General features: G+C 44.8%; 1 protein-coding gene across 1 annotated transcript in view; it reads left to right on the top strand.

Annotated features, from left to right (window-relative positions):
- Positions 1-8,916, top strand: part of LOC105530372 (melanoma-associated antigen C3) — a 74,858-nt gene extending 65,942 nt beyond the window's left edge. Inside the window, 6 exon segments of the mRNA XM_011967893.1 lie at positions 5,904-6,037; positions 6,039-6,064; positions 6,142-6,216; positions 7,528-8,159; positions 8,302-8,325; positions 8,328-8,916. Coding sequence (XP_011823283.1) covers positions 5,904-6,037; positions 6,039-6,064; positions 6,142-6,216; positions 7,528-8,159; positions 8,302-8,325; positions 8,328-8,507 — 1,071 coding nt within the window. The 3' untranslated portion in view covers positions 8,508-8,916.
- Positions 8,917-11,563: the final 2,647 nt, after the last annotated feature.

The following is an 11,563-nucleotide window of genomic DNA, read 5'->3' as shown; positions in this document are numbered from 1 at the left end:
CCCGTTCAACTCTCCCATTTGACCTGTGCAGAAGACAGATGGATCTTGGAGAATGACTGGATTATTGTAAGCTTACCCAAGTGGTGATTCCAACTGCAGCTACTGTACCAGATGAAGTTTCATTGCTTGAGCAAATTAACACGTCTCCTGATACCTGGGATGCAGCCATTGATTTGGTAAATGCCTTTTTCTCCATTCCTGTCCATAAGGCCCACCAGACGCAATTTGCCTTCAGCTGTCAAGGCCAGCAATATACCTTTACTGTCCTACCTCAGGGGTACATCCACTCTCCTGCTCTGTGTCATCATCTTATTAGGAGAGACCTTGATCAATTTTTCCTTACACAACATATCACACTGGTCGATTACATTGATGGCATTATGCTGATTGGATCCATTGAGTGAGAAGTAGCAATCACACTGGACTTATTGGTGAGACATTTGCATGCCAGAGGATGGGAAATAATCTGACTCAAATTCAGGGACCTTCTACCTCAGTCAAATTTCTAGGGGTGCAGTGGTGTGGGGGTAGTTGAGATATTCCTTACAAGGTGAAGGATAAGTTGCTGCATGAGGCCCCTCCAAGAAACAGGCACAATGCCTATTGGGCCTATTTGGATTATGGAGGCAACACATTCCTCATTTGGGTGTGTTACTCCGGTTCATTTACCGAGTGACCCAAAAGGCTACCAGTTTTGAGTGAGGTTCAGAACAGGAGAAGGCTCTGCAACAGGTCCAGGCTGCTGCGCAAGCTGCTCTGTCACGAGCTGTATGACCCAGCAGATCCAGTGGTGCTTGAGGTATCAGTGGCAGATAGGGATGCTGTTTGAAGCCTTTGGCAGGCCCCCATTGGTGAATCACAGCAGGTGCCTCTAGGATTTTGGAGCAAGGCCCTGTCATCTTCTGCAGATAACGACTCTCCTTTTGAGAGACAGCTCTTGGCCTGTTACTGGGTTTTGGGGGAAACTGAATATTTGACTATAGGCCATCAAATCACCATGCAACCTGAACTGCCTGTCATGAACTGGGTGCTTTCTGTCCCATCTAGCCATAAAGTGGGTCATGCACAGCAGCATTCCATCATCAAATGGAAGTGGTATATATGCTATTGGGCTTGAGCAGGTCCTGAAGACACAAGTAAGTTACATGAGGAAGTGACACAAATGCCCATGGTCTCCACCCGTGCCACCCTGCCTTCTCTCCCCCAGCCTGCACTGATGGTCCTGTGGGGAGTTCCCTATGATGGAGTTGATGAAGGAAGAGAAAACCAGAGCCTGGTTCACTGATGGTTCTGCACGATATGCAGGCACCGCCCCAAAGTGGACAGCTGCAGCACTACAGCCCCTTTCTAGGACATCCCTGAAGGACAGTGGTGAAGGGACTTCCAAGTGGACAGAACTTCAAACAGTGTACCTGGTTTTGCACTTTGCTCTGATATACTTAAGCATGGGCTGTAGCCAGTGGTTTGGCTGGATGGTCAGGGACTTGGAAGAAGCACGATTGGAAAATTGGTGACAAAGAAATTTGGTGAAGAGGTGTGCAGATGTGTGATTAAACAATAGAAATGTATTTATTCACATTTCTGGAGACTAAAAAATCCAAGATCAAGATGGTGGCTGGTTTGAATTCTTCTGCGGGCTCTCTTTGGCTTGCAGATTGCCACCTTCTCACTAACTTTTTATATGTTTGTCCCTTTCTCTGTGTGTCTGTATCCTAATCTCCTCTTCTTGTGAAGACACCAGTCATATTGAATAAGATCCTAACCATAAAATCTCATTTTCCCTTAATTACCTCTTCAAAGGCTCTATCTCCAAATGCAGTGACTTTGTATGTGTACATTTGGAGGAAGGGGTATAATTCAGCTCATAATACCCTGCCAACTAAAATCAGAATTTATATGCACAAAAATAAACTTGTTGTGTTAAACCATTTAAATTTCAGGAGATGTTTTCATTCCATTAGCTCACTGTTACTTTATCTGACTACTACACTGCCCCTCTTCCTTGTATTAGGCTTACTTTAATGCTTTTCTTACCAATAAATACTGCATATATTATTGTTGTAAAAAAATAATAAAAATACATAGAAATCACAATTCTCTTCTCTGCAAATTTCCTCCAAAAATCAGCCCCCTACTCAGAACTTTCCACAATGTGGTGTGTACATTTTTAAAGCTAATTTCAAGTTTTTAAAAGATAGATGTGGTAATGTATATGTGTGTATATATATGCCTATATATACATATATAAAAATATATATGCATATATGTGTGTGTATGAATATAACTAAACATGAGTAATGATATATATCTAAGTATGCCACTTGCCTTTGCCACTATGACAGGTTCAATTGCATTCCCCTAAAATTCTACCTTGAAATTAAAAATGTGACATTATTTAGAGATAGGATTATTTCAGAGGCAATCAAGTTAAAATGAGGTTATTAATACTGGCCCTAATCAAATATGATGGGAGTCATTTTAAAAAGGGGAAATTTGGGCATAGAGATATGAGTAGAAGGATGATAATGTGAACAGATATGGACTGAAGACAACCATCTACAAGGCAAGGAGAGAGGCCTGGAATACAACTTTTCATCACAGCCCTCAGAAGGAATCAACCTTGTATACACCTTGCTTTTCGACTACCAGACTCCAAAACTGTGAGACAATATATTTCTGTTGTTTATGTCATCCCAGCTGTGGTACATTGCTGTGGCATCCCTAACATGCCAGTGTAATCACGTATTGAAATGGATCCAAGATCTTTCCATGACAGCACAAATGTTAATAGATCCATCTTACTTTGGGGACTACTTCCTAGAATTCTAATTTATTTCTGTGCAATAACGAATTGAACAGATCTTTTGATGAACAAATATTTGTTTATCTTTTGTGGCTATAATTCTTGTAAATACAATCAATATCTCTGAGCATAAATTCTGGGACAAGTACATATAATTACTTATAAGGAATGTATTTTAATGAGGAAACTGAGTCAGTATGAATATTTTACATTTTTTAAACGTTACTGACTTTTTTCCTAAAATATTTCACCAATTAATTCTCTCACATTAACAGAGGAAATTATTATTATTCCCCATAATTGTCTATGGGGAAATGATTCATTTATTCACAAACATATTTTATCAGAGTTTTAAATGTTGGCCAAACTTATGGGGGCAAACCCTAGGTGACTTTGGGTTTGGTGATGACTTTTTTAGATGTAACACCAAAATTTGGTTAAACTTATGGGTGCAAACCCTGGGTAACCTTGGTTTTGATGATGACTTTTTCAGATGCAACACTAAAAGTACCAGCTACCTAAGAAAAAAGAGATAAATTGGACTTAATTAAAACTAAAAACTTTTACTCTGAAAAGTCACTGTTAAGATCAGGAAAAGACAAGCCAGAGACTGGGATAAATGTTTTGTGAAACACATATCTGATAAAAGATATATATTTAAATATGCACAAAACGCTGAAAACCCAATCATAAGAAAATAGAAAACCCAATTTAAAGTGGACAAAAACTATAAACAGGTACACAAACAATGAATATATAGGAATTTAAAATGAGCATATTTCAATTTTATATGTCATTTGAGAATTGCAAATTAAAGCACCTAGGAGATAGCACTCTGCACCCATGAGAATGGCTGACATCCAAAACACCAAAACATCAAATGTTGACCCATATGATGAGCAACAGGAACTTTCAGTCATTGTTGGTAGGACGGACCTGGAGGAATCATAAAAGCATAAGGCTAAGTGAAAGAAGAAAATCTTAAAAGGCTACATAATGTATTATTCCAATCACACAATATTCAGAAACAGGTAACTATGAATACACTAAAAATATCAGTGGTTTCCAGAGGCTGAGAGGTTAGGATTGGGGCAAGGGGGATTGATAGGTGGAGCACACAGGAGATTTAGAATGGTGTAACAAGTCTGTGTGATACTGTAATGACGAATATTCACCATCACGCACTTATCAAAACCTATAGCATCCCCAACGTCGAATGATTCCTGATGTAAACTGTGGACTTGACCTAATAATGAAATATCAATACAGGTCCATCAATTGTTGCAAACGTGCCATAATAACACAAAATATAAATAATAGGAGACACTGTGTGTGTGTGTGTGTGCATAGGGCAGAATAGGTGGGCAGAGGTATGTGGGAACTCTGTAACTTTGATGAAATTTTCTCTTTGTATTTTTGGATTAGCAATGCTCTGAAAATGATGTCTGTTAGTTTTTAAAAAGGCACAAATGATTTGAACAGACACTTTGCTGAAGAGAATATACCAATCAGAAAAAGGCGTATAAAAAAAGATGACCAGCGTCATTTGTCATTAGGAAGATGCAAACAAAAACCAAAGGAGATTCAAACACAGGCTTATTAGAATGGCTGAAATCTGAAAATCAAATACTAAATGTAAGAGGGGCTATGGAACAAGAGGAATTCTCATTTCTTACTAGTTGAGATAAAAAATGATACAGCCACACTTTTAAATCCATGTTTTGTGAACCTACTCATATGACATATTGTGAAAGTTAAAACTGTATGAACTGGAAACAGAGCGTAGGTGCTAGAATCTTTGGAGAAGTGCCTTCACTGACCTCAGAAGAGATGGACAGGGGATTTTTCGGGTGATGGAACTGGTCAGTGTGACACTTGGTTGGCAGATATGGAACTCCATGCATTTGCCAAAATACATACAGTTTCACATAATAGTTAAATCTGATGAGTGTATTTTTAAAATTAATAAAAAATTATAATAAAAATTAATAACATTATATTAATAAGATTTAAAAAATAATTTTTTAAAAAAAATCACACATAGGCTGCTGAAAAGACAATAGATTTTTCTGGGACAAGGATAGGAAAAGAAGCAAAATGAAGGGAGCCTTTGACATAGCTTAGGAGACAGATTATATTAACTTCACACACAGCAGTACTTAAAGTAGAAGGTTTTGGAATGGATTTTAGAGGATGACAGAACAACTGTTGCTGTCTGGACAGGAGAAGGGGGGAGTGCAGGCCCTGGAAGGAGTAAAACCTTGAGGAAGACAGAGGGGCCTTCTCACCTCATTTCAGACACCAGGCAGCTTCAGTTAAGCAGAGAAAGGAGGCCCGGGGCTGGCCAACAAGCAAGAAGGGAACTCTGTGGAAGGACAGTGACCTCCCAACATGGAGGGGAGGCCCAGGTGTCGCCCAGCCACTCCTTGCTGTCACCTCTGGACAAAAGAGGTGGAGAGGCAAAAACAGAGAGGTGGGCAGGGAGAGGTGGGCGAAGGGCTGGGAAGTGGACAGGAATAGGTGGGAGTGGGGAGGTAGGCAGGAAGGAGTGAAAGGGGCAGGTTGGTAGGCCCCAGGGGTGGGAGAAAGTTGGGAGGTGGGTAGGAAAAGGTGGGAGGGAGTGGGAAGGTGGGCAGGAAGGAGTTGGAGTGGCGGGAATGTGGGCAATAAAAGGTGAAAGGGGGTGGAAGGTGAACAGGAAAGGGTGGGAAGGGGCGGGGAAGTGGGCATTATGGGGAGAGAGGGGTCAGGGAGGAGGGCGGGAAGGGGTGGGAGGAGACAGGGAGGAGGGCGGAAAGGGGTGGAAGGGGGCAGGGAGGAGGGTGGTAAGGAGTGGGAGGGGGCAGGGAGAAGAGGGAGAAGCAGAGGAAGTGGTGAAAGAGGAATGGGAGGAGGGTGGGAAAGTGTGGGATGGGACAGGGAGGAGGGGAGGAAGTGGTGAAAGAGGACTGGGAGGTGGCAGGAAGGGGTGGGAGGGGGTAGGGAGATCAGCACAAAGGGGTGGGAGGGGCGCTGAGGAGGGCAGGAAGAAGTGGAGTGTGGGGAAGTGGTCAGGAAAAGGTGGAAGGAGGTGGAGAGGTGAGGGGTGGTTTTTCCATAGAGAGGAGGCCCGGCCCCATGCTGCCCCTGGTCAACCTTGGCAGGGTTCTCGCATGTGCTTTCCCGACTTGCACTGTGGGAGTCTGAAGGACCTGAGGCTTTTTGTGAGGAGTCTGGACTCAGGTCAGCAGAGGGAAGTCTTAGACCTGGCCAATCCTCAAGGTAAGGGGCCTAAGGGAGAACTGAGGGACCTCTCACCAAGGAGAGAAGCAGCCCCGGTCCGCCCTGCCCTGCCGTAGGACTTGCAGGCCGCTGACAGGAAGATGGCCGCTGGGGGCTGACCGTGGCATCCCCACAACAGAAGAAGGGAGGAGGTGCCGGCCCTCTAGGGAATAAATAGGAAGACTTTGAGGAGGACTGGGGGAACCCCCACCTCAGAGGACGGATTCCCACAGATTCCCACCCTGCTCCTCGAGAATCAGCCCTGGTAGAGCTCCCTGCCAGCTCAGGCTGAGCGGCCACCAGAGTCTCTAGGCTGGTACTTATTTGCCTCCCTGCTGGGTGAGGGGTGTAGGGGAGGAGGAGGCCTTGGTCTGGGGGTCCCATGGCAAGTCATCAGGGAGAGCTGCCTCCAGTTGGCAGAGGGAAGATTCCCAGGCCCTGCTGGGGATAAGAGAGAGGACTGAGGGGTCACATGTGCATCAGAACAGACGTGAGGCCACCCTGACTGCCCCCGTGGTAGAGTGCTGGGAGGCGGCTGCCACCTCACCACCTCCCACTGCTCTCAGGGATGTGGAGTTTGCCCTGAGGTTTTGGCTCAGGCCAGAAGAGTGGTAGGGACATGGCCCTGTCTGAGAAAAGGTGAGGATGCTCATTAAATTCTGATGGGACTATGCAGTCCAGAACTGTGGGCCTCTGGGTGTCTGGCCAGCCCCAGCTGTCAGCCCTGGGAGGCCCAAGGCTCTGCTTGCACTCTTTAGCCTGAGAGGCTCCCTCACTTCCTCTTGCAGGTGCTCCAGGAACCAGCAGTTGAAGACCTGGGTGTGAGGCACACTTCCTAAAACCAGCACCGCAGAGGAGGCCCAGGCAGTGCCAGGAGTCAAAGTGAGTGCACACCCTGACTGTGTACCAAGGGCCCTACCCCCGCAAACAGGGGAGACCCCACAGCACCCGGCCCTACCCACCTACTGTCAGTCCCGGAGCCTGTGGTTCTGCCTGGCATCTGTATCCCGAGGTGCTTTCTCCCATCCTCCTACAGATTCTGAGGGAATAAACCTCTTAGGAAGACAGGAGACCTGTCAGGCCCTAGAGCACCACTTTAAGAGAAGAAGAGCTGTAAGCCGCTCTTTGTCAGAGCCATCATAGATGAGTTTCTCAGCTGAAGCCACTCGCACTGTCACTGTCTTCCTCAGGCCTGTGGGATCCTGTCATCCCCATCCCTGCTCACACGTTTACCTGCTGCTCCTGAACAACAGGTCTCATGCCTCTCTTTCCAAACCTTCCAGGCCTCAGCTTTGAGGCAGACTTCCCGAACCCCAGTGTGATAGAGGACTTGGTAGATGCACAGGATTCCATAGATGAGGAAGAGGAGGCTGCCTCCTCCACTTCCCCTTCCTCTTTCCACTTTTCATTCCCCTCCTCCTCTTCCTCTTCCTCCCCCTCTACTCTGATTCTGGGTGCTCCAGAAGATGAGGATATGCCTGCTGCTGGGATGCCACCTCTTCCCCAGAGTCCTCCTGAGATTCCTCCCCAGGGTCCTCCCAAGATCTCTCCCCAGGGTCCTCCCAAGATCTCTCCCCAGGGTCCTCCACAGAGTCCTCCCCAGAGTCCTCTAAACTCCTGCTCATCCCCTCTTCTGTGGACCCGATTGGATGAGGAGTCCAGCAGTGAAGAAGAGGAGGATACAGCTACCTGGCAGGCCTTGCCAGAAAGTGAATCCTTGCCCAGGTATGCCCTGGATGAAAAGGTGGCTGAGTTGGTGCAGTTTCTTCTTCTCAAATATCAAACAAAAGAGCCTGTCCCAAAGGCAGAGATGCTGACGACTGTCATCAAGAAGTATAACGACTATTTTCCTATGATCTTCGGGAAAGCCCATGAGCTCATAGAGCTAATTTTTGGCATTGCCCTGACTGAGATGGACCCGGACAACCACTCCTATTTCTTTGAAGACCCATTAGGCCTCACCTATGAGGGAAGCCTGATGGATGACTAGGGCATGCCCCAGAACTGTCTCCTGATTCTTATTCTCAGTATGATCTCCATAAAGGGCAGCTGTGTCCCTGAGGAGGTCCTCTGCGAAGTGTTGAGTGCAATAGGGGTGTGTGCTGGGAGGGAGCACTTTATATATGGGAACCCCAGAAAGCTGCTCATTATAGATTGGGTGCAGAGAAAGTACCTGGAGTACTGGGCGGTGCCCAACAATGCTCCTCCACGTTATGAATTCTTGTGGGGTCCAAGAGCCCATTCAGAGGCCAGCAAGAGAAAAGTCCTAAAGTTTTTAGCCAAGGTATCCAGTATCATCCCTAGTTCCTTTCCATCCTGGTACATGAATGCTTTGAAAGATGTGGAAGACAGAGCCCAGGCCATAATTGACACCACAGATGATGCTACTGCCACGGCCAGTGCAAGCCCCAGTGTCACGTCCACCAACTTCTGTCCTGAGTGATGTCTGAAGCAGATTTCCCCTCTGTGTTTGAAGATGGCAGACGAGGTTCTAGGCAGTGGGGGTCCAGAGTGGAGGTGGAGGGACCACAGTGTTTTTTGTGTTTCTGTTTCATATGAGTGACTTAAGAGTTTAACATTTTTTTGTGTAGGGGGGTATATTTTACAAATGCTTCTCCTTCCAATTGGTTTAATTCACTTCAGAATGTTAGTTTATGAATATTATTCACACTTGTATTGCTGTTTGTCTGATTTAAGGGAGAGTTTGATATTTCATAAGAAACAAAGGGAAAATCTGTCTTATTTTGTGAACTGAAACAATATAATGTGGTGTTCGGATAAGAATTTTCTTTAAAATTTGAAATAACTCTGCAGTTAAATTGTGGAACAGAATAAAGTATGGTTGATATTAGCATATCCTTATCATGTTACTCTGTTGTTCCTCCAAATTAAGGATATATACCTGGCTTTGCTTGGCTTATTCAAGAAAGTAGCAGAAATTAAATCTTAATAAATAAAAGCCTCAGTGACTATTTGCTAAACATTCTTTGAGCAGTTGCTTGTGGAGCATGCTCTTAGTCGTGAGGATACTATAAAAACCAAGACTTATCTCCACCCATAAAATGTTAGAGTCTAGGTTCAGAAGCCGTATCAGGAGCGTGGTAAGATACTCTATAGAATCATAAAAACTAGTTTAAAAACGAGTGGGGAGGTGAAACTGCAGATAGAGCCTTCAAGTAAAAAGGCCCAGAGCTATGACAGTTTTGCCCTTCGGGAAACTTCTGGTGCTTCTGTGGGAGCTGATTGTTATGAAGCTGGGTGGTGGCAGGGCCCAGACTCTCAGAAGGTGATAGAAAAACCTGGAATGGAAAACTGCTCTGAGTAGTTCCTTCTGGTGGAGGATGAGGCAGAGAGGAGTCTCCACATGGGGAATTAATAGAAGGTGTCCTGCAGCTCTCTAACTGGTGAGCTTGAACACAGTGCAAGAACTAGGTGATTGATAACCATCATCTGCAAGGGTTTCCTGAGACATAGGGTGATAATCCCTTGAAGTGTTGCTCAGAAGCCTCTAGGCTGGCACTTAATTGCCTGGCTTGGGAAAACCAGAGCCTACTCCATTGAAAGACATGTAATTAGGTTATTTCAGTTGTAATGTGGGCAACTGTAAGCAAGGGCTAGATTTTTACTGGAGGATAAATAAAAATAGTGGTTTGGAAGGATGAGCAATGGGGAAAGTATAAAGGAGTTGGTGTTTGACTCAAATTTAGGATCTTTGAGTTGCATTCCAGCTGAAGATGCCTTGCCTTTTCCAAATTATACAATATACCCTTTCAGAAAAAAAATGTACTGAGTTTTATTTATGAAGTCAAAGTTTTGGTTAAGCTGGTAGTAGTCCATGACACATTCGCCTACATATTCTCAGATGTTTAGGATAACAAAACTAAGAGCTGAACATTTCACAAAAGACAGTAACCTTTGGTGTGGTAATCATTGATAACAACTGCCATTTATGAAAATTCCAATAGGTGCCAGGCACTGTGGCAGGTGTGTTATTCACATTACATACATTCCAGCAATTTTACAAGACAGGGCTTATCAAACTCATTTTGCAAATGAAGAACCTGAGGCTCATAATGCTTGATAAATTCCCAAGACCACATAGCTAGAATGTGACAAGGTTGTGACATGAGCCCTGGTCTGAATTCATTTAGGCCCACACTGTCCACACTCCTCCCAGCCTGAGGAAGGCCTTTGCCTGTTAAATCACTTCTTTTCACACTTCTTAATGTCTGTCAGGTGAAATAAAGATGAACCGTGTGGCTAAGGTATTAAGTTAGGCAGCAAGATGGAAGGTCAAATGGGAATAAAATACACTTCGGGGAACATTATTGGCTTTCTTTACCTAAAGTCCTCTTGTTCTAAGCACTAGGTTTCTTGAGAGCTGAATGTCCAGGTGCTGACACATTTGTCCATCCCCAGCAATTTTTCCCATTACAGCCCCCTGCCCCTCCTTTTGATCTCCCCTGTGTGCTCTCTTGCGCAACTCTGGAACCCGGCCTCCTGACTAACTTCTCATTACGGTCTCACTTTCTGAAGTGTGAGGACTGAGGAGTCACATGTGCACCAGAATAGATATGAGACTAGCCCCTATTTCTCCTGGTGTAGAGTGCCTGGAGGTGGCTGCTCAACTCTCAGCGCAAGAGCCTAGAAGCACCTGGCCTTCCCCTGAGATAGAGCATTCCTACTCCCTGCAGAAGTTCCCTGACTCATCCATCCCTCTTCCTGGTTCCTCTGTGATAATGGCCTTTCGATGTGACTATTCACTTTGGATAGTGATATTTCCATACCTAGGCTGGGCATCTTCAACACACGATCAACGTATTACCAAATAGGCTGCAGAGTAAAATCTGACTTGCCACATAATATATGGGTTTGTGGGATGTAATCCTAAGGTCAGATATAGCTTATTTGAAATCTTCCTAATATTTGATACTTGTAGTATGATTTTAATGAGATGCATTATTTGAAACAGGGCACTGGACACAAACAGAGATGAATAAGCTTTTGTAGATGATCACATGCCAATCTTTCCTTCATAAACTTTGTGGATGAGGAAAGGCTATAGACATCACATTGTAAATCATCTATAAGAAGGCAAATTTCCAAAAAAAGCAAAACAATAACAAAATCTTGAAGACTGTCTAGGAGTTGACAAGGGTACTTTGGGGGACATGCCAGCTCTGATGAGAAATAAACAATAGTTAAACATCCTTCCGCTATCTCTTGTGTGTGTACCTGCTCCACAGGAAAATCCTGGCTTGCAGTGAGCCACAGGCACGTGTATAGCTGTTCAGGAATGTTCCGTCCTATGCAGGGTAGCAGAGGCTCAAAGGGTAGGTTATTTACCATACACCAAAAATATGAGAGAATTCTCAGCCTGAAGAAATTATATAGGTTATTAAAAGGACAGTGCCGGCCGGGCGCGGTGGCTCAAGCCTGTAATCCCAGCACTTTGGGAGGCCGAGACGGGCGGATCACGAGGTCAGGAGATCGAGACCA

This window comes from Mandrillus leucophaeus, unplaced genomic scaffold (assembly GCF_000951045.1).
Source record: "Mandrillus leucophaeus isolate KB7577 unplaced genomic scaffold, Mleu.le_1.0 Scaffold816, whole genome shotgun sequence".
In the NCBI taxonomy this organism is placed as follows: Eukaryota; Metazoa; Chordata; class Mammalia; order Primates; family Cercopithecidae; genus Mandrillus; species Mandrillus leucophaeus.
The sequence above is the reverse complement of the archived record's forward strand: the minus strand, read 5'-3'. Positions and strand labels throughout refer to the sequence as shown.